This window comes from Dromiciops gliroides, chromosome 2 (assembly GCF_019393635.1).
Source record: "Dromiciops gliroides isolate mDroGli1 chromosome 2, mDroGli1.pri, whole genome shotgun sequence".
Taxonomy (NCBI): domain Eukaryota; kingdom Metazoa; phylum Chordata; class Mammalia; order Microbiotheria; family Microbiotheriidae; genus Dromiciops; species Dromiciops gliroides.
The window spans coordinates 548,888,497-548,911,589 of NC_057862.1; the positions used below are offsets into that span (position 1 = coordinate 548,888,497).

At 39.7% G+C, this 23,093-nt stretch overlaps 1 protein-coding gene across 1 annotated transcript in view; it reads left to right on the forward strand.

The window, feature by feature from the left end:
* Positions 1 to 23,093, forward strand: part of ACOXL (acyl-CoA oxidase like) — a 536,612-nt gene that overhangs the window by 162,267 nt on the left and 351,252 nt on the right. Inside the window, 1 exon segment of the mRNA XM_043984906.1 lies at positions 875 to 909. Coding sequence (XP_043840841.1) covers positions 875 to 909 — 35 coding nt within the window.

Consider the following 23,093-nt stretch of genomic DNA (forward strand, 5'->3'; position numbering starts at 1 on the left):
TTATGATAGAGAAGAGAGCGTCTCACTGAAGGACTCAGACCTTCAGAGACCACATCCTACATGTTCAAACTCTTGGGTCCTTTTTTTTTTTTCTTCAAACTTTGGTCTTCCTCAGAGACAACTTCTCACCCAAGTTGCCTTTGTCTCTTGTACATAAATGCTTAGGATGGATAAATGCTTTGGCTGGAGAGCCAAAGGGAAGTGAAGATTTGATAATTACCCAGTTAACTTGATCAACATTGACAGCCTGACTGGATGACCCCAGAGTGCATTTCTTGGCCCTGAGTTGGCTGTCTCCATTCATCAAACCAATCAGATAATTGCCAGGTCTCTACTTCACTCTGCCATGTGGGCCATTTCTCAATCTCCCTTTCACTTCTAGGGGGAGTGCTGAGTACAGAAAGAGGAGGGGGGGGAGGGGAAAGAACTAGGCCTAGAGGCATTTGTAAACTTTTATGCTCTATCAGCTTCGGATCATCACGACCCCTTTCTTGACTGGGCCAGTGACTTGTAATGTGGAACAGTCTGGGAATGAACCTTGGAAACATTTAAGCGCTGTGCTCATGGGGTCTTTTGGCTTTTTCTGTTTATTTGTTTCAAAGTTAAATGTGTTCTACTTAGGAAGCTCTTTGCTCATGAAGGAGACCTTCCCTTTATGCACAACTCCACCCTTTAGGCTTCTTCAGTAGCTTTTCAATCTTCAGGATTTCCTTTGAACGTTGAGTTCATACTAAAGAGGCAACATGGAAAATGTCCCATTTAGAAAGGTCTGAGAGTCGCCCCCCCAACTGATTATATAACATTCGTTTATTTTGAATTTAAGCCATGCTTGACAACATTTAACTTGTTTTTTTCTCTCTCTCTTTAATTACAGCTTGGTCTGACAATAGCCATTCGCTATAGCCACAGGTAAACGTTTTCTTCTTCTTTTAAGAAGTAGCCGTGCCAATTTATAGTGTTTGCATTTGATAACAATATAAATAATTTGTTGGCATTGTTGTGTAGCTCTTTGACAAAATGAGTCTGTTAGCAAAGCAATTACAGGCACTGTTAGTTGGTTTGGTCCTGTGGTGTGGAGGAAAGAGCATTGGATTTTGGGTCATAGGACCTGAATTTGAATCCTTGGTTTATCTGCTACTTATGACCTTGGGCAAGTTACTTGTCCTCTTTGTTCAGAGCTGTAAACAGAGGCAGCATGGCCCAGTGGGGGGAGAGAGAGAGAGAGAGAGCGCGCAAGCGCAACCTTGGAGTCAGGAAGGCCTGGGTTCAAGTGCTACCTCCAACTCCAACATATACTAGTTGTTTGATCCTGGGCAGGTGATTTAATCTCTCACTGTCCCCATGTGAGGATGCTCTAAAATTGTAAGTTGTAGAATCGTTACATGTCTGCATGGATAGAAGAAGTTTTCTCACTGAAAGTTCCCTATACCAATGAAATCATAGGTTCAGACCCCATCCCACCCCCCAAGAAACCCCACAACAAATAACTTTTTTGATATCTGTAAAGATTAATGTTTACAGCTTTCTGCATTTTTCCTGAGCCCTCTACCTATACAGAGTGCCACTAGGGCACTAAGACTTTTGGGACACCCAGATGTGTTAATGTGAAGAAATGATTCCCACCTCTCAGCCCCAGTTCTGTCCCCAACCAGTGACTTGGTAGTGTATGTTTTAATTTATCCTCCATGTTTATGATACTTGGTTACCTGAGGCCTTTCTCTTCACTAACATATCCTTCATCCAGAAACAGAGAGTTCTTTTCCTAAACCTTGTTAGACAGCGTTTAGGATGTCTTTTTGTTAGAGGTTGATTGGGGGAGGTGTGAGAGAATACTCAGAAGAAGCTTCTGATCAGAAGGTAAAGAGTTTCATTTTTGATTCCTGTCTTCTCAGGTGCAGCCTGACCTCTGAAGGCTGGGTTAGCAGATATGCTATAAGATTGAGTGGGAGGGTACTTACCAAAAACCAACTTTATTCTGAGAATACTATTGAAAGTTGGTTTTTAGGAATTTTAGGTCTTCAAAGAACAGCCTCCCTCTTCACTCCCCCATTCCCCAAGCCTATAGTCTTCCTTACTGTTTCTCATTTTAATTACCAGTTGTTAAATTGGTATAGTGGATAGAGTACTGGGCCTGGAGTAAGGAAGAACCAAGTTCAAACCCAGCCTCAGACAGTAACTAGCTGTGTGATCTTGGAGAGGTCCCCCCCCCCCCCCCGTCTGCCTCAGCTGTTTCCTCAATTGTAAAAGGAGGATAAAAATAGCACCTACCACCCAGGGTTGTTATGAGGATGAAATGAGATAATATTTTCAGGCCCTTAACACCATTCTTGTCACCTGGCAGGGACTTAATAAATGCTTGTCTCTCCTCTCCTTCCCCCATTTTGCTTTATATATATATATTTGCTACCCTGTCCCTATTTCTCTTGCCATCCCATCACTATTGAAAAGGAAAAGGAAAACAAAGCCCTTGTAACAATTATAGATAGTCAATCAAAACAGATTGGTTTGTCTAGAATTGTATGTGTCATTCTGCATCTTGAGTCCATCACTCAAAAAGTAGGTTCCTCAGCAGTCCACTGGAGTCTTGGTTGATCCTTTCATTGATCAGAGTGCCCAAGGCTTTCAGAACTGGGTTTTTTAAAATTATTATCTGTAAAATGTCTTATTTTTTTTCCTATTGGATTATAAACTCTTTGAGAGTAGAGATTGGGTCTTAATGTTTGTTTCCCTTCAGTTCAATTCAATCCAACAAGCATTTGTTAATTACCTACCACATGCACTTTATGGTGTTGTGTTGAAGATGGACAAAGATAAACTTAAAAGTCCCAACGCTTTTGCCTTCAGGGAGCTTATGTTTTATTTGGGCAATGTAACATTTGCACATGCATGTAAATATAATATTTGAGAAGGGAGGAAGCACTAACATCTGGGGGGATTACAAAAGACTTCCTGTTGGTGGTGGTACCTTGAACTGCTCCTTGAAGGAGGGTGGGCTTTGTCAGAGGAGGAAGTGATGAGGGTCTGCTTTCTAGGCACATGGGAAACCCTGAGCAAAGGTGTGGAAGTAGGAGATGGAATTCCAAGTTTGGGGAATAGTTCAGTCTATTTTGGCTGAAATATTAGATGTGAGTGGTTGGGGAAGGGTGATGTGAAATAGGCTGGAGTCAGACTGTGAAGAATTTTCTATGTCACGGTGAAGAATTTGAATTTTATCCTCTAGACAGTAGGAAGCCACCAAAGCAACATAGCACCTAGGATAGCTCTTTGCGCTTACTAGGTGCCCTTCCAATGGACCTGAAATTCCAATGATTCTGAATTCTTATGCCTACATTGACCATGTAATTTCTTAGCAGAGGGTCTATTCCAAGAGGAGTTATGGAGTAAGGCTGGTTTTAGACTGTAGTAAGGACAGGGCTTGGTGATAAGGTTACTATGGTGACTAAGTGGAGATGTGAGTCAAAGGTGGTTATCAGTGTTTAGAGCCTGGCCAATGGAAGATGGTTAGATCATTAGCAGTGATTGGGATAAAGAGGAAGAGATGAGCTTTGTGAGGAGGAAGGGTCAGGATGGGAGGACAAACTTCAGTTTTTAAAAATCTTGGCTACGCTCACCTTCCCCTGGAGTCTTATACTCTTATGAAAAGCTACCATATGTAAGGAGAGTCTAGGTTACCTCTGAAGCAAGTGGTAACCCCAGTGCAATTATGTTGGCAAAGGCATCTTTGAGATTGTCACCAGTTTTCTTCACAAGTACGATAGAACTATAGATACATTGTCACTTGTTCTCAGTGCCTTGCACAAATGATTCTCTTAATAAATGTTTGTTGAATTCACCTCATCTGAACTAATGAATCAAAAGTCCTCCCCATTTCCTTTTTTAAAAAATTATTTACTTTTAACATTAATTTTTAAAAAAAATTATGTTCCAGATACACTCCCTCTCACCCTTCCCCCAGCTCTCAAGAAGACAAGCAATATGATATAAATTATACATGTGAAGTCATACAAAAGATATCTCCTTATTGTCCATGTTGGAAAAAACACAATAAAAAGCAAGGAACAATAAGAAAGTGAAAAAGTATGTTTGAGTCTATGTTCAGAGTTCATCAGTTTTCCCTCTGGAGATGGATAGCATTTATCATCATGGGACTCATGATGAATTGGGTCATTGTCTGGATCAGAGTAGCTAAGACTTTCACAGCTGATCATTGTTACAATATTGCTGTTAATGTGTACAATGTTCTCCTAGTTCTACTCACTTCACTTTGTTCAAATAAGTTCATATGTCGTCTAAGTTTTTTTCTGAAACTATTTTGCTCCTCATATTTTATAGTACAATGGTATTCCATCACAGTGATATAACAGAACTAGTTCAGCCATTCCCCAGTTGATGGGCATCCCCACAGTTTCCAAATCTTTGCTACCACAAAAAGAGCAGCTATAAATATTTTCATACATACAGGTCCTTTTTTCTTTGATCTCTTTGGAGTACAGACCCAGTAGTGGTATTGCTGGGTCAAAGGGTATGCACAGTCTTATAGTCCTTTGGACCTAGTTCTAAATTGTTCTCCAGAATGGTTGGACTAGTAGAGTTGTGAACTCTACCACCAACAGGGTATTAGTGTTCTTATTTTTACAGGGTTCCCTCCAGCATTTATCATTTTCCTTTTTTGTTATGTTAATCAATCTGATAGGTATAAGGTGGTACCTCAGAATTGTTTTAATTTTAATTTCTCTAATCAATAGTGATTTAGAGCATTTAAAAATTTGACTATTGATAACTTTGATTTTTTTCTTCTTAAAACTGTCTGTTCATATCCTTTGACCATTTATCAATTGGAGAATGGCTCTTATTTTTTTGGTACATTTGGCTCAGTTCCCTATATGTTTATGAAATGAGACTCTAAATTCCATGCCCCCACCCCCCCAGTTTCCTACTGTCCTTTTAATTTCGACTTTATTGGTTTTGTTTGTGCAAAACCATGTAATTTCATGTAATCAAAATTATCCATTTTACTTCCCATGATCTTCTCTATCTCTTGTTTGTTCATTAATTTTTCCCTTACCCATAGTTCTGACAGGTACATTTTTTCATCCTTCTAAAATACTTGTGACATCACCCTTTATGTCTAAATAATTTACCCATTTTAACCATATTTGGAATATAGTGTGAAATGTTCATCTCTGCATAGTTTCTGCCAAATGATTTTTAGTTTTCCCAGAAATTTTTGTCAAATAATAAGTTCTTGTCCCCTTTATCAAACATTAGATTATTATGGTCATTTACTACTGTATATTGTGTACTTAATCTATTCCACTGATGTGCCATTCTGTTTCTTAGCTAGTTTTGATGATTACTGCTTTATAACAAAGTTTATTTGTTATAAATTTGGAATTGCTAGATCACTTTTGTTCACATTTTAAAAAATTGATTCCCTTGATATTCTTGACCTTTTGTTCTTCCAAATGAATTTTGTCATTATTTTTTTTCTATCTTTAAAAATAATTCTTTGCTAGTTTGATTGATATGGTACTGGATAAGTAAATTAATTTAGGTAGAATCATCATTTTTGTTATATTGGCTTGGCCTACCCATGAGCACTTTACATTTCTCCAGTTGTTTAGATCTGTCTTTGTCTGAAAAGTGTTTTGTAATTGTGTTCATATAGTCCTTGGGTTTGTCTTGGCAGGTAGACGCCCAAGTATTTAATAATTTCTGCAACTATTTTAAATGGAATTTCTCTATTTCTTTGTGATGGGTTTTGTTGGTAATAATATAGAAATGCCGATGATTTATGTGGGTTTACTTTATGCCCTGCAACTTTTCTGAAGTTATTAATTGTTTCAACTAGTTTTTTTTTAGTTGATTCTCTAGGGTTCTCTAAGTATGCCATCATATCATCTGCAAAAAGTGATAGTTTTATTTCCTCATTGCCTATTTTTATTCCTTCATTTCTTTTTCTTATCTTATAACTACTGCCAATATTGAATAATAATGGTGCTAATGGGCATCCTTCCTTTACCACTGATCTTATTGGGAAAGACCCATTACAGATAATACTTGCTCTTTATTTTAGATAGATGTTTGTTGTTTAGTCAGTTTCAGTTGTATCTGACTCATGATCCCTTTTGGGGGTTTTCTTGGCAAAGATGCTGGAGTGGTTTACCATTTCTTCCTCCAGCTTATTTTGCAAATGAAGAAACTGAGGCAAACAGGGTTAAGTGGCTTACCCATGGTCACACAATTAGTTAAGGCTGGATTTGAATTCAGATCTCCCTGACTCCAGTCCTGGTACTCTATCCACTGGCTACCTAGTTGTCCCCCAGTAGATAGCTATCACTTATCATTTTAAGAGACTACATTTACTACTATGCTTTTGGGTATTTTAAAAGAATGGGTTATTTTTTCAAAAGCTTTTATTGATATCATTGGGCAGCTAGCCAGGTGGCACTGTGGATAAAGTTTGGGGTCTGGAGGCAAGAAGACTAATCTTTGTGAGTTCAAATCCAGATACTTACTAGCTGTGTGACCCTGGGCAAGTCACTTAACCCTGTTTGCCTCAGTTTCTTTATTTGTAAAATGAGCTGGAGAAGGAAATGGCAAACCACTCCAGTATCTTTGCCAAGAAAACCCCAAATTGGGTCACAAAGGATCATTCAATTTTGCTTATAGTTTTCCAAATATTGAACCAGCCCCACATTCCTGGTATAAATCCCGCCTGGCCATAGTGTGTGATCTTTGTAATACATTGTTGTAATCTTCTTCCTTGTATTTTATTTATATTTTTTGCATCAATATTCATTAGGGAAATTGACCTTTGGTTTTCTTTCTGTTTTTGCATTCCCTGGTTTAGATATCAAAACCATATTTGTGTTATAAGAGGAATTTAGTAGTACTCCTTCCTCTTTCTTTACCAATTTTTTCAAATAGTTTATGTAGTATTGGGATTAATTCTTCCATAAATGTTTAGTAGAATTCACTTGTAAATTCATCTGATCCTAGTGATTTTTTTCTTAGGGAGTTCATTTATGATTCAATCAATTTCTTTTTCTAAGATAGAGTTATTTATTTTATTTTTAATCTGGGCAATTTATATTTTTCTATATGTTCTTCCATTTCACTTAGATTGTCAGCTTTACTGGCATATAACTGATCATAATAACTCCTAATAATTGCTTTAATTTCATTGCTGGTATATGGATTGTTTTGATTTTTGGTACTCTTAATTTTGCATTTCTTCTTTCTTTTTCTAAAGTCAAATTAACCAATGGTTTATCTATTTTCTTGTTTTTTCATATGCCAGTTCCTAGTTTTATTTTTTAGTTCAATTTTTTAAAATTTCAATTTTATTAATCTCTCTTTTGATTTTCAGGATTTCCATGTTGGTATTTGATTGGGGCTTTACAATTTGTTCTTTTTTCTAGTTTTTTTAGTTGCATGCCCAATCCATTAATCTGTTCTTTCTCTCTTTTTACTGATATATGTGTTGGGGCAGCTAGGTGGCGCAGTGGATAAAGCACTGGCCCTAGATTCAGGAGGACCTGAGTTCAACTCCGGTCTCAGACACTTGACACTTACTAGCTGTGTGACCCTGAGCAAGTCACAAGTCACTTAACCCCCATTACCCTGCCCCCCCCAAAGATATATGTGTTTAGAGATATAACATTTCCCCTAAGTATTGCTTTGGCTGTATGCCACAAATTTTATGTTATCTCATTGTTGTCATTCTCTTTAATGAAATTATTGATTTTTCTATCATTTGTTTTTTGACCCATTTATTTCTTTAGAATTAGATTATTTAGTTTCCAATTATTTTTAATCCATGCATTATGGCCCTTTATTGAATGTAATTTTGTTCTATTATAATCTGAAAAGGAGGCATTTAATATTTCTGCATTTGTTGGTGAGGTTTTTATGCCCTAATATGTGGTTAGTTTTTGTAAAAATGTCATATACTACTGAGAAAAAAGTATATTTTTTTGATTCCCATTCAATTTTCTCCAGAGGTCTATCATATCTAACTTTTCTAAAATTCTTTTACCTCCTTAATATCTTTCTTATTTATTTTAAGGTTAGATTTATCTAGCTCTGAGAAGAGAAAGTTGAGGTTCCCCACTAGTATAGTTTTACTGTCTACTTTCTCCTGTAAGTCATTTAACTTTTCCTTTAAGAATTTTGATGTTGTACCATTTGGTGCATATATATTTAGTACTGATATTACTTCATTGTCCATGGTGCCTTTTAGTAAAATATGGTTCCTCTGCTTATCTTTTTAAATTAGATCTGTTTTTGCTTTGCTTTGTCTGTGATCATATGTCCTTTAAACGGTGGTAAAAGGACTGAATTTGGATCCTGTATCTTGACTCTGCCACTAACAAGCTATGTGTGGCTGTGAATGTCACATTATTTCTCTGAACCTCATTTCCCTTATTCATATTAGACAGAGTAGTTGTGAAGATCAAATGAGATGGTCTCTGTAACATGATTTGTAAATAATAAAAAATACTTAAGAAACCTGTTATTTATATCAATTACTCTATGTGTATTTAAGGATCAAAGAGTGAAGATGACCTTAGAGGTCATAAAGTCCAACCTCCTAATTTTACAAATTAGGGAAATGGAGGCACAGAGAGAATCAGTATCCTGCCCCAGGGTCATGTATGGACAGAGGGGTAGAGCTGGGGTTTGGAACCTGACCCTTGGACTCCTAATTCAATGCTCAGTCTACACTGCCTCTCTGTTATTGCCACTTTACCAAAAAAGGAAGTGAGCCTTTTCATTTTTAAGGGGTTGCCAGTCCTAAGGATCTATGTGCTTGACCTGATGAGGTTATTTGACTTTAAGGTCAAATCCAATCTCTGATCCAATCAAAGCCAAAGGGAATGTTGTAGGAGGTTGAACAGATGGAGGTGGTAGAAATATCCTATGCTGAAGAATCTGCCATTAGCAGCTGTGCTTTTATGGGAACTTGTAGATATTTCATTTTTGTTCATAATATTTTTATTGATTTTTGTGAAGTCATTTTCATAGAATAGATTTTTTCCTGTATTTGCATTTTCCACTGCTTGGTTTGAGGGTTTTTCTGTGTGGAATCCATACTGTGGGTGACAATTTGGTATCCCCAGAATTGCCCTTTGCAGATAAAACTCTCAGGGCCTCCACCACCCACACAGTGGGGAAAGATTTCCTGGTGTGTGGGTGTTTTTCTCTCTTTTTTTTTCCACAAGGTTTAAAGATAGGTTACATGTTCTTACTGCAAAATTTAGTGAAACTACTTTGAGAAGCAGAAATCCTTAAGGTAAGTATTTTGGGGGCAAAAAAATACACAAGATGAAATTAATTGATTAATGGACTGAGAGCTGGGCATCTCACTCTTCAGGTTCACTTCTGATGTGATATTGGAGAGATTCTGTTAAACAATGGCTTTGGGATAATATAGAGTGTTGATATCATAATTTTTGGGAGAACACTTATTAAAACAAAATGAGATAGCCACCTTTTAGTCCCCAAATCTAAGAATGGTCTTTTCGCAGCAAGGGAATGAAGATGGCAAATTTTAATTTGGTTTTGTCAAACTTGAATTGATACCTATAAGGTTCTACTTTTTGCACCAATGCCAAAGCATATTTTTCTCAGCAGATGATTTATATCAGTCTCTCTTAGAACCTAAGACAAGCAGATTAGATAACGTTTTTAGCCTTGAACCCTAAATCTCATAGGATTCCAGTGTAAAGAGAATTTAGAAGAGAGTATAAACTCCTTGAGGACAGGGACTGTTTTTCTTCTGTCTTTGTATCTCCTAATTATTAGTACAATGCCTAACATGTAGTAGGTGCTTAATAAGTGATTGTTGGATAAGATTTGGTTCTCTGGGTTTGTACCACCCATTCTTACCCCTTGTCTTCTGGGAAAGGGACAAGAGACGGGTGACCACAGAGGCAGAGAACTAGAATCAGGGTGTTATAATGGAAGGAACTCTGGACCTAGAGTCAGGAGAGACCCGAGTTCAAATCACTCCTTTGACACTAGCTGTGGGACCAACCATGGCCAAGTCATTTAATTTCTTTGAGCAGTTCTTACATGTATCCCCATCTCTCACAAAGGGATAATTACACACACACACACACACACACACACACACAAAATCATCAACCTTATGATGCTGTTGTAAAAGTCATATGATAAAATTTATATGAAGAGTTTTGTGAACTTTAAAGCACTATGTAAATGTAAATTATTATCATTCCCTCATGCTTTTCTTTTATTAAAGATTCTTCTATGTAATTCTCTTGGTCATTCTGGGGTATTGGGGTGGGGGAAGGGCTGTACCCTTTGCAAAAATTTGGTGAGGTCTTCCTTCCATGGCTCGGCACCCAATCTGGTAGTACAGTTATCCCTCACACATCAAAGGGGGTTGGGGAGGATGCCCTCCCCCCATGATCTGGAAAATCCATGCAAAATTATTTGACCCCCCCCCTTCATACTAGAGAAGTTTGAATTTTTATGGCATCAAAAGATAAAATATTTTGATATTATACAGTACTATACATATATTTTATGCATTTCTGAGTTTCTAAACTTTTTCTGTGTCAGCTGTGGCTTCTGCAAAACTCCCCCCAAATTCCCATTTAATTTCTTATGCTGACCCCTTGATATATGGAAACTGTGATGGGGAAAGTCCTGATGTGGAAGGGATAACTGTGCCTTTTTTGAGCTCCCCATCTCCCCATGCTCCCTACTTCTTCATCTCTTCATTCACACTTGATAGCACTGTGCTCAATGGTCCAGATGTCTCATTAGAAGTCTGGGCCATGGGGAGCAACCATTGGGTGAGGGAGCAAATTGAGAACAGTGATTGATTGGTCTCACGAAGGTTGCTTGTACAGTTTGGCCATTATCCCTGACTGGGGACATCGTTTGCATGCCCACCTCTGAAAACAGAGACTTGGTGAATTAAGCAGTTTAAGATCAGTAACTCTGAGAACTGATCTTGATGTGCTCATGCTTTTGTCTTGAATGAACCCAGACGGCATAGCAAAAAAGTGATGGGGTCATGGACTTTAGTGCCCTGATTTAGATTATGAGCTAAGTTTGAAGTTCATAGGCAAAGCAGAACATTTATTGAATGGATATGTGGCTGCTGAGAAAGAAGCTGTCTCTTTAAAATACAAAGGAAGTAGAAGACAAGAAACACAACATTAGTGCATATAGAATTTTGATTTTGAACGTGGTTGGCAAATACCTTGCGACTTTTATTTTGTGCTGGTTTGATCTCCTGGAAAGCAGCTAGAGTACACTGCTCTGGTTCTCCAAGTTCTATGAAAATAAACAAAGATGCCTTTCTCTGTCCCCTGACCCCCACCCCCATCCTAAGTAAAGGAATAGCTATTGCTGGCTCTTTTTCTCCTCTGTTCCCTTTCCCAGATGTCACAGGGAGGCAAAGAAGCAGTCTTAAGTACAGGGTATCCAAAAAATTATTCAAGCTTGACTGTATCAATCACCTTGAAATGACTCTGAAATTCCCTTCTCTGACCACAATCTCCTGCCTTTCTACTTCTCCCACTCTTTCCCTTCTTTTATAATGGTTCTTTGCCCTCATCATGACCTTTAGTCCCTAAATATCTTCCTATTTTGCAAGTCTTCCTATTCTGGTTTCACTTGCCTCCCTACAAAGTTATCCTTTGGGTTGCTAGAAGGGACCTTAGCGTTCATCTTCAAACTCCTCATTTTAAAGATTAGGAAACTGAGGCCCGGAGAGGGGAAATGACTTGTCCAAGGTTACACAGGGAGTAAGTGACAGAGCTGTGATTGACTTTATGATAAGGCATTTCAATAACTCCCTCTCTCCTGTGCTTGAATCTCCAGGTCTTTTGATTTAGTCAGTCAATCAATAAACAGTTATTAAGTGCCTGCTATGTGGCAAGCACTGTGTTGAGGATGCAAAAAAAGGGGCAAAAATTACTATCTTCTCTCAGGGGACTCACAGTCTAATGGGGAAGACAACATTAAAATAATATATAAAAATAAGTTGTACATATATGTATATGGATGCATGCATATAAATACACATACACACATGGAGGTTACAAACACCAAATAGAGGATTTTATTTTGTATTTGATCAGGGCTGATAAGGGAACCTTGGAATTTCTTTAGTGGGTGGGGTGATATGATCAGACCTGCTCTTTAGAAGGAACACTTTGACAGGAGTGGAAGAGGCAGTGAATTAGGGAGGGGCTTGAGGCAGAAAGACCAATAATTGCAAAAGTCCAGGCATGAGGTGATGAGGACCTGCAACAAGGTGGTGGCAGTGACAGAGGAGAGATGTTATAATGGTAAAGTTGACAGGCCTTAGCAACAGATTGGATATAGGGTCAGCAGGGGCAGAGAGTGAGAAATGAGAGAACGTCTTAAGTTGTGAGCCTGGGAAGATGGTGGTGCCCTTAACAGTAATAGGGAAGTTAGGGAAAAGGGAGGGTTTGGGAGGAAAGAGAATGAGTTCTTTTGGGACATATTGTGTTTAAGATGTCTACACATCTTCCATTTTGAGATATCCAATAAGCACGTGGAGATGTGAGACTGCACCAGGACATCAGAGAGGATAGGTCTGGATAAGTAAACATGAAAACCATCAGCACAGAAAAGTCAATTGAATCCTTGGGAAATGATTAGATCACCAAGCAAAATACTTGAGGGAGAAGAGAAGCAGGGCCTACTAATGGCTAAGCCACAATAACTCCTACCTTCGGCTTCCTGTAACCCTACACCTGAAAAGCCAAAAGACTACCAGAGAGAGCCCCCAAACAGTTCTTATTGAGTGTACTATAAATTTTTACTTTGTTTCCTCAACTTGGCCAATTCTGCTCCAGAGAAACCTTTTGATTCCCTTCCCATGGTATATCTATCATATTGCCTTCCACAAGCTCCCAACCCTCACCTCTTTCCTCTCTTAACAAATTACCATACCGGGAATGAATTCCTGCCTTCCTTGCCTTTCTCTAGCTCCTGAAGTCCTTCCAGGCTTCCACATGTTCTCTTAGATACTGGCTCCTCAGTGAAGCCTCTCCCCTTTCTTTCTGCACCCCCACTTTGCAACAGCTAAATGTGACCTCTACTTCCCGAAATTATTCATGTCACTTGCACTGAACCTCTCTCTTGCATTTGTCATGTTTCTGTATCACAATTATATATATATACACACACACACGTATACATATATATACACACACATGTATACATATGTGTGTATATATATATATATATGTGTGTGTGTGTGTGTGTGTGTATCTCTATCTCTATCTCTCTTTTCTCCTTCTAATTACTTTGCATGTCCTTTGAGAGTAAAAGGTATAGATTATATCCCTGGTGCCTGGCACAGTGCCTAGCACATAGTAAGCTCTTAGTTAAGTGTTTGTTGAATCGAATTGAAATCAAAGCTCTCTTCTGAAGTGATATATTTCTCTAGCAGCATAGCAGATAGGGTGTTTGTCTCAGTCAGGAAGACCCGAGTTCAAGTTCCAAATTCTTTGAAATATAGGGCTGTGTTGGGGGCAGCTAGGTGGCGCGGTGGATAGAGCACTGGCCCTGGATTCAGGAGTACCTGAGTTCAAATCCAACCTCAGACACTTGACACTTACTAGCTGTGTGACCCTGGGCAAGTCACTTAACCCCCATTGCCTTGCAAAAAAAAATAAAATAAATATAGGGCTGTGTGACCCCAGTCAAGTCACATCACTTTTAGGCAATGTACTTTAGGCAAGTTTTGAAGACTCATTTGCAAAGAAGGGGCAGACTTACCTTGGTAGAAGTCACTTATTAGGAATTCCTCACATCGATGAAAATGCAGAGTCAGTCCTATCCCTGTCCCTCTCTTAATCTTAGCCCAATTAATCTTCAAGGAGGGTATCATATTAACAGAACGTCTAGAACAATAAAATGTTAGACCACTGGGGAACACTGAAGATTATTTCATTAAATTCCTTCATTTTTTTTAGTTGAGGAAACTGAGGTATAGCACGTTAAGTGATTTGGCCAAGATCACATTATTAGTATGTGGCAGAGCCAAGATTAGAACCCATTTCCTAACTCCCCATCTAAGTGATTAACTTTTAGAGTGTTTGTGATACCTGTACAATCTTTTCCATGCATGTAGGGCTGGTACTAAGCAAAATGATGAAGCAGATGAAGTTTGTCTTCAGGCCTTTGCTGCTTCCCCTTTGAGTTCCTCCTTCTTCCTCCTCTTGTACCCTCCGCTTCCATGCTGCCTTTTGGCTGTCTAAGACCCTTCTTTGGGGCTCCTTACCCCTTAGCCTATTGTCTTTAGTCAGTGCCTGACTCTGCAATGATATTCCAGTGTTCGTCACTGGAAAACAGACTTGCTGGGCTGGTCTCAGTTGTTTGAAGGTATCTGACAAACAGTAGTGTTGCTAAAGCTATTCCTTCATGATGAGGGGGCATATTTCCAATCTACTATAAGGCAATGCTTTAATCAAAAGGAATGAATCTTTAATGGAAGAATTTCAGTCATTAAATGTATTCAGTGGAGGATATATTTCTTTGAGAGGGGATAAAATCTTCCTAATGCCCTTGGAGTCATACCATATAGATGGCTACTTAGTCTGTCTTCCCATGAGGTTGGCCTTGCATGTATGACCTATTCCTACCCCCAACCCTTCCCCACCAATCCCTATTATAGCTCTTCAGAAATGTATTGAGCTACTAATCTAGGCTCATTGGGTCAGTTGGACAGGAAAAGGTTACAGACAGGACTTTGTGGGGCTGGGGTAGGTAGGGCTTGATGAGATAGAGTCAGAAGCCAAGAAGCTTGAGTGGTGGGTGGGATCTGAGCCAAAGTTCAAAGCTGGGAAATTGGAGAGTGAAGTCATCAGGCCAAGGGAAACAGCAGATAGGAAGCCAAGGTAACAGGCCCGGCTGAGATACACCGAAATCAGAGACAGAAGCAGGGGCTAGAAAGAAAGCAGAAAAGGGGGGGGGGGCGCGGGCTAAGCCCAAGGGTTGGGAGCCAGGAAAAGCCAGCTTATGCTTAGACTTAGGCCCATACTAATAAGGGTGTCCTACTTGGTGCTCTGCTAAGTATATTTGGGGTGGGGGGCGGTGTACTGGCTGTGCTCCCTTAAAGGAGTCATGCTGCAAGATATTAGAAAACCAAAGGTACTCAGTGAACAAATGTACTAAGCGACTTATACACATTCATGGATGAACTCCTAAATCTGTGAGTGATTGCAGAAGTACTGTTGAACTAACCATTAGTCATTGGGAAGCTTTTTCAAAAGACAGTGTAGTACCGTGGGAAGTATCCTACATTTGGAGTCAGGGGCTCTGGATCCTATTGCTGCCCTGACACTTACTACTTGTGTGACAGTGGGCAAGTTTCTTAAATTCTCTGGGTTTAAGTGTCTTGATCTCTAAAATGGGGGAATTGCACTGAATGAACCCTAGAATCCATTCCAGCAGTAGTTCTATGATCTTACAATTCTCTGGTTTGTGGATTCTCCTTTGACATTTCTTTTCCCTTTGACTTCTCACCTTTGGCCTCATTCACTACTGTGCAGGGAAGGAGGCAACACTACTTGATCAGCTGAGCATTTTCTAGGTGTCTTCTCACTCTCCTTCCAGCTCTAAGATCAGAGGATTTTCTGCTACCAAACAGCCCCAGCAAACAGAGTAATAGCAAGTTTAGGACTTTACTTCTGGTTTCGTTTTTCTCAGCTGCTCCTGGACTCAGCGAATAAAGTGTTGGACTTGGAGTCAGGAAGACTCATCTTCCCAAGTTCAAAGCTAGCCTCAGACATTTACTAGCTATAGGACCCTGGACAAGTCACTCAACTGTTTGCCTCAATTTCCTCATCTGTAAAATGAGCTGGAGAAGGAAATGGCAAACCACTCTAGTATCTTTGCCAAGAAAATCCTAAATGGGGTCATGAATAATTGGAGGCAAGTCAAAACAACTGAACAAGAAAATTGAGAATTTATCCAAGGCCATCATGACCTTTTATATCTAAATCTGTCCTTCTTTATAGAACAGATATATTCCTAAAAGAGGCTGTCAGTATCCAGACCGATTTTTCCCTCATAGTTTATGCTTCTAGAGATGCTTTATCCTCATTTCTACTTCATCTTCAAGCAATAGTATCAGCCCCACTCTCCTACCCCCACATCTCTCCAAAGCATTGATGATCCACACAACAAATCCTTAAACCCGATTGGAAAGCTGTTTAGGAATCCTTTTGTAAAGCAAAATTTCCTTTTCTGTAATGAGCAATTATCACATAATTTGCCCTGTAGGTTAATTTTTGTGCAACAAGCTTTCTGAAAGAAGGATATGTACCTAGAACTTAGATGTGATAGTCTAGGAACTTTTTTCCCCCTGATTTTCATTTACTTGGGATATCATTGAAATCTCAAATACTGTATGATTAGGAAATTGCCTTGCTCACACCTTTTGGATCTCTTGTTCTCCTTGCTTAAACATCTTCTGAAATCCTGCCTCTTCTAAGAAGCAGAATGGATGGATGAGAAGGGTTTGCTCCAATGGCTAGGAAGGTGGCTGAAGCAGGCACTGTGGAATACTTAGAGCTTGGCCAGACATTGAAGATACCCTTAATGCAGGGCCATTGCCAGTCATTCTGCCTTTTGTCTCGTCCCTGATGCCTCTGGGAGAGAGAGTGAAGCTGACATCTTTGTTCTTTAGCTACATTCTATTTAAATGGGGCACTTCTCTGATTTCCCTTTCTCTTATAAATAAGGCTAATGGTCTAGGAGTAAGAGGGAGAAGGATCTTCCATGTCTTTTAATTCTTTCTCCTCTTTTGATGGATGCATAAACTAAGACTCAAGGAGGTTTAATTGACTTACACAGAGTTACATAGTGATTATCGATAACACTGAGACTTGAATCCAAGTCTCCTGATCCTGAGTCAAGGGTCCTTTCAACAGTACTTAATAATTTAATTGAGATAATGAAATTTGCATAGTTATAGTTTGCTTTTTGGCCTTTCCCTTGAAAGCAGGGTACCTTGTGATTAGGCCTCTAGTCTTTTTGCAAACTTAAACTCTACTCACAAAGCCACTGTCCTGATTCAGTCCCACGTTACCTCTGGCCTGGACCATCCCAATAGTCTTTTTCCTTGGTCCTCCTCTCTGTAGGCTTTCCCGTGGCGCCCCCGCCCCACCCCGCATCCTGTCCTTCACAGAATTTCCAAAGGAAACTCTCTTATTTAAGTTTCAGTGGCTCCTTTTCACTTTAAGAGTGAATGAAGGTCCGTGAAGAGGGTTTGGTCAGCCCTTACACCAGAGATGCAAACATCCCATAAACCCAACTCTCAACTGTAGCTCCAAGATGGTATGATGTGTGGCAAATGGGCTAAACCAGGTCGAGGATAAGCAACAGGCCTCAAACCTAGTGACTTAGAGGGGTATCCACCCCAAACATGTGAAAGATTCCCTTGGTGGAAAGGGCCAATGAGAACAGTTTGTCTCAACAGCCATGAAGGCAGCTGAAGTAGGCACTATGGAGCGCTCAGAGCTTAGTTAGACATTAAGACACCAAGGTCATCCATTGCATCCCAGGCCATTGCTAGTCAACTTGACTTTTGTCCTGCCCCTGGACTTTGACGACTCTGGAAGAGAGAGTGAAGCTGACAACTTTGTGTAACTCTGCCTCACTTAAATCTCATTCATGAGAGTCAAGATGTCATTTGTCTTCTTCAAAAACAAAGGACAAGCAATAACAACAACAACAATTTGTGAGTGGAAAGACACTAAGAGCTTTGTTTACTAAGGAGCATTTCCCTCCTTATCATGAAAGTCATCGAGGACCTTGGTGATGATGAAGAGAATCCATTGCCCAGACTGGGTTTCCTCTCCTCTGTTGGGTCTGAATTCAGCGATTAAGTCTGAAAACCGATCCTGCAGGTCCACAGGCAGTGGTGCCCAAGGTAACATCCCAAGAGGCACTTTTCATCCAAACCATCTGGAAAACTCATCTGGTCAAGAGGCCTCGATTCTTCCCTAGAGACAGATGGAATCAGTAACCTGGCAGCTGTTTTTCTGATCTCCCTCAAAGTTTTCAGTGGGGAAGCAGGCCAGCGTTTTACCCCCTCTCAATTCAGTCTTAAGCAGTGGGTTATTACCCAGATTGATGATATGATGGAATCTCAGACTTGGAGGGGACCTTAAATTCCATCTCTTCTAATGCTTGTGCCTGAGTATGAACTGCTTCTGTAATGCCCCCAGTGAATGGTTATCTAGCCCCTTCTTGAAGACCTCAGGCCTTAAGGGAACTTACTATCCTCCAAGGCAGTCTGGTCCACTTCGGGGCATTACAGAAATGTTCCTTATTTCAAACCCAAATCTGTGTCTCTCGAGCTTCTTTGTTGTGCTTCTAGTTCTATCTTCTGGGGGCCAAGCAGAACAAATGTAATCCTTCTTCCATATTATGGCCCCTTTATTTACTAGAAAGTAGTTAACATGTCCTTTTCCCATGAGCATATGGGAGGCATTGACCACAACGGTTCCTCTGTTCTTCCAGTCTCTGATGAAGAGGTGACCCTCCTTATTAAGGCCAGCTCCTCTACATATAAACTTGATCCCATCCCTTCTGATTTTCTCCAGTAGATTGCTCTCACTATCATTCTTATCCTCCTTTTAATCATTAGTCTTTTCCTATCATCTGGTTCTTTGCTGCTTACAAGTCTCCCCATCCTTAAAAAAAAAACAAAAAACCCTCCCTAGGGCCTACTACCCTTTCTGGTCCTCTTTCTCTTCTCACACACTCTTCTAAACCTCATCACTCACCTGAAACTGCTCTTTTCAGATTTGCTAGTGATCCCGTATTTGCCAAAACTAATGGCCTTCAATCCTCATCTTAATCTCTCTGTAGCATCTGACCAGGCAGCTAGGTGATACAATGGATAGAGCACTGGGTTGGGAATCAGGAAGACTTATCTTCTTAAATTCAACCTCAGACACTCTCTGTGTGACCCTGGACAAGTCACTTAGCCCTGTTTGCCTCAGTTTTCTCATCTGTAAAATGAGTGAGGGAAAGAAACAGCAAACCACTCTAGTATCTCTTCCAAAAATACCCCAAATGAGGTCATAGAGAGTCAGACAGGCTGATGGTTGACCACTCTGTCCTCCTGGATACTTTCTCCTCCTTGGGTTGACACTGCTCTATTCTCCTCTTATATTTGTGACTGCTCCTATTCAGGCTCTTCATTCATTCATCATCTATTTTCATTTCTACTAGTGATGGCTATACCCCTAGGCTCTGTTCTGGGTTCCTTCTTCTCTCTGCAATTTCTCATTTGGTAGTCTTATCAGCTCCTGTTTAATTATCATATCTATACAGAGAGGTTACACATAAACTATATATGCATATATAAATAGAGATAAAGATATTTCTCTTTATCTCTACCTAGTCAGCTTTCTCTAACATATATTATATATAATATTATTATAAAGAGAAAGATAGATAGGTAGATATACATTTCTTTCTTTGTTTCTATCTATCATCTATCTATCTGTCTGTCTGTTTATCTATCTCTAGTCTCTCACCTGAGCTCCAGTCTCACATCATGAACTTCATATTAGACATTTTAAATTAGATGTTGCATAAATTCTTTTCTCCTCTCTTCCAATCCACCCCCAATCCATCCTACTCCCAAAATTCCCTACTGTCAATGACCATAGCATCTTTCCATTTACCCAGATTCACAACTTCAATGTGGGACCACACTCCTGGTACACTCCAGCTAGTTCAAAATGTGACAGGTAGAACCAAATACTCCAGTTGTGATCTAAGCAGTTCAGAGTACAACAGGACAATCATTTCCCTTACTTTGGATTCTCCCTGACTTTATTAATGCAGCCACTGATCAAATTGGCTTTCTCATTGTTGCTACCTCTCCATTTCCATTTTCATAGAACACCAACAATCAGATCTGCAAAGTCTTTCAGTATCTTGAGAAGTAGTTCATCTGGGTCTGGTGACTTGAATTAAACAAGGGATGGTCTGTACTCTCTTAGCATCTCCTCATTTCATCCTGGATTTCAGTCCCTTGCTAACTTTTTGTTCCTAGCTTTCCTGCTTCCGTCTTTTCCCATAAGCCTTTATCATCGACCAGTCCCGTCTTCTTCCTTATGTTCTTAAATGCTCAAACAAACAAAAACCAACTGTATGTTTGTCTCTAGCATTCAAAGCAAGTGAATCTCAGCTCCTGCTAGCCTAGAGCTTTCCTGATGTTATTCTAACAGGACTGTCAGCCTTTTGTAATTCATCCACAGTTATTTTGATTCCATCGAGTCATGTCTTTAAAAAAACCTTCTGACCAATAAGGGCTCACCTTATACACCTTATATAACTGTATGGTAAGACATAGAATAACAAGGCTGCACCCTTGTTCTCCCAAACCTACTGACATCTCTCTGGTTGAGAGGAAGAAGGTTGGCATCAGAGAGTACTTGATTCCTCTTCTACTCTTTATGGCCCCAGCAGAAAACATGACTTAATCTTTCCTGACTCCTTTCCTCATCAACATTAGAGAACTTTGAAGTCTTAAAATAAATTGGTCTTAAAATGATTATTAATTGCAAGTCTATCCAGACAGAATCCACAGAAATAGAATGATTGCAAAGACTTTGCTTCTTTCTGATACCAATTTCTTCTTTGAAATAATTTTTTAAAATGGAGCAAAAGTCTCAATTTGGGCATATTATGGGGTCCAAATGATCTACAGATCATATCTCACCATAGTTTTTCTGTCCCTTCCTTTCTTTAACTAAAGCTGAGGGGCAGCATGACATAATGGATGAACTATTGGATTTTGTTAGGAAAACTTGGGTTTAGATCATGCCTCAGATACTGATTACTGTGTGACACTGGGCAGGTACCCTGTGCTCTCTGAACCTCAGTTTCTTAATCTGAAAAATGAGGATGGTAATAGTTCCTATGCCACAGGGCTGCTGTACAAATAAGATGAGATAATACCGGTAAAATACTTTGCCAACCTTAAAAGAGTTATGTAAATGTCAGGCCAGGTAAGTGGAGGAGGATGTATCTGTTGGGCATACATAGTCCATAGAGATGTCTGTATTTCAAAAGGAGTAATTACAGCATATCTTTTTTTTTTTTAAATTCCCCCAACAGCTCTTATCACTTAGATTTTCCTGTTGAGGTCTGTGCAATCTCATATACCACACAGACAAATAAACAAACAGATTTGTACTTTCTCACTCCTTTTCCTAAGGTGTCAGTGGTTGCTCATTGCTGGGCCTTTTAAAATTACAGCTTTCTGCACATAGTAGATAATCAACAAATATCTGCTGGATGACTGAATAAATGAATGTCTTCCAGCCCACCTAGAAAGACCCTTGTTTTGTTGGAGTGATATAGAATTGCCTAGGTCAGCTCTTTGGGATCTTCTTAGCCTGAATCTGCTCACCACATGTATACATTTATGCCATATGTGAAATAACTCAAGCACGTATGCCTGTGAGAAGCAGCAATCTTGGCTTCTATGGCAAATCAGAGTGGAGGAGTGAAGAAAGGATCCTGGCTGTCCAATCAGCTGTTATGAGTTGGATTCCTGGCTCTGTCACTTGTCCCAGTGTGGTCTGGGACAGATCTAGGCTTGAGTTCCTTCATCTATGAAATGAGAAGGTTGACTAGACGACCTCTAAGGTTCTTGCTCAGATGGATCTGTGTTGATTTCATTGATTTGGAGCTTTATTCAAACAATTCAGATCGTGACCTATTCATGCCTGCCCATCCTGCTCCAAAAGTATCTGTTTTGAATAAATATGCGTCTACATGTATTGTCTTTGCAGTGAACAGATGACACAGACATGATTCTAGCTTCCTGAGAAAGTCTCCCAAGACCAAAAATATAATACAATTATACCTTCCGCATCACAACTTGCCCCATCGTGGTTTCGATATATCAAGGGTCGGCACAAGAAATTAAATGGGAATCTTTAGGGAGTTTTGTGGAAGCCGCAGACGACATGCAAAGCCCAGCAGATGAAACAGAAAAAAATTTTAAAACTCATAAATGCAGGATTTTTATAGAGACTTTGGCATCACATGAGAAAAGACTAAGTCCTTATAATTTCTTAAAGAAAAAAATGAAGGTGAAGTGTCTTTCCTTCCTGTATTTACCTGTATTTTTCAGATCATGGGGGGTGCTGTCCCCCTAAACCCTGAAATGTGGAAGGGACAACTATAAATAAATTGTTGATCATTATTATTCTAATAAAGGGGGAGTAGGGGTAATAAGGAAACAATTTCTATTTGACTTTCTGTTCCCATCCTATTGCTTTCCAGTTTGACTTTCTGAATAGTCTGGGGGTTAGCTCATTGTGCCCCCAATATCTAAAACACTGGCAGATAACAGAAAGTTAATTAAATTGGTAAGTTGGCTTGACTGTCTTCTCTCTTCTAATTGGGTTAGGCTGGATGACAGGGGCAGCTGGATGTTCTTCAGGTAGCCAAAGGCATTACCTGTACTTCCTTTCTTTTTGATTGGTAGAGTGGTCACAATGGCCTACCTTTCCTGGATCCCTGGCTTATGCTTCTAGAACCATGTAAGTGTGCTGCCTGGTGTAGTAGGAATCCCCCAGCTGTTTGCAGTGAGATTTCAGCTTCACATAGGGAAGATTTTTCTGACATCGAAGCGTCTGAAAATGGAACGTATTGGCTTATGAGGCAGTGAAATCCCCCATCATCAGGGAGATTTTAGCAGAGCTGGCTAGCCACTTACTGAGGAGGTGTGGGAGTGGGGGTGTGGGAGTGTGGATTTTTTGCATTAGGTAGACAAACCCGATGGCTCCTAAAGGCCTTTCCAGTAGCGAGTCTCTGATTGTGTAACCAACTCTGAGGCATTTCTGTACTCCCCTTTTGACTGGTTTATTAACTGAAGCCAAGAAACCAATTCTGTAGGCAGGAAAAACTTTAAAGAAATATTCATGTGTTTTCTATGGGAAAAAGGTAAAAAAAAAAAGTCTTTAAAATGAGACCTTTATAAAGGGCACCTGTAGGGAAAAGACCAAGCTGTTCCTATAGAGCAGGTGTTCTTC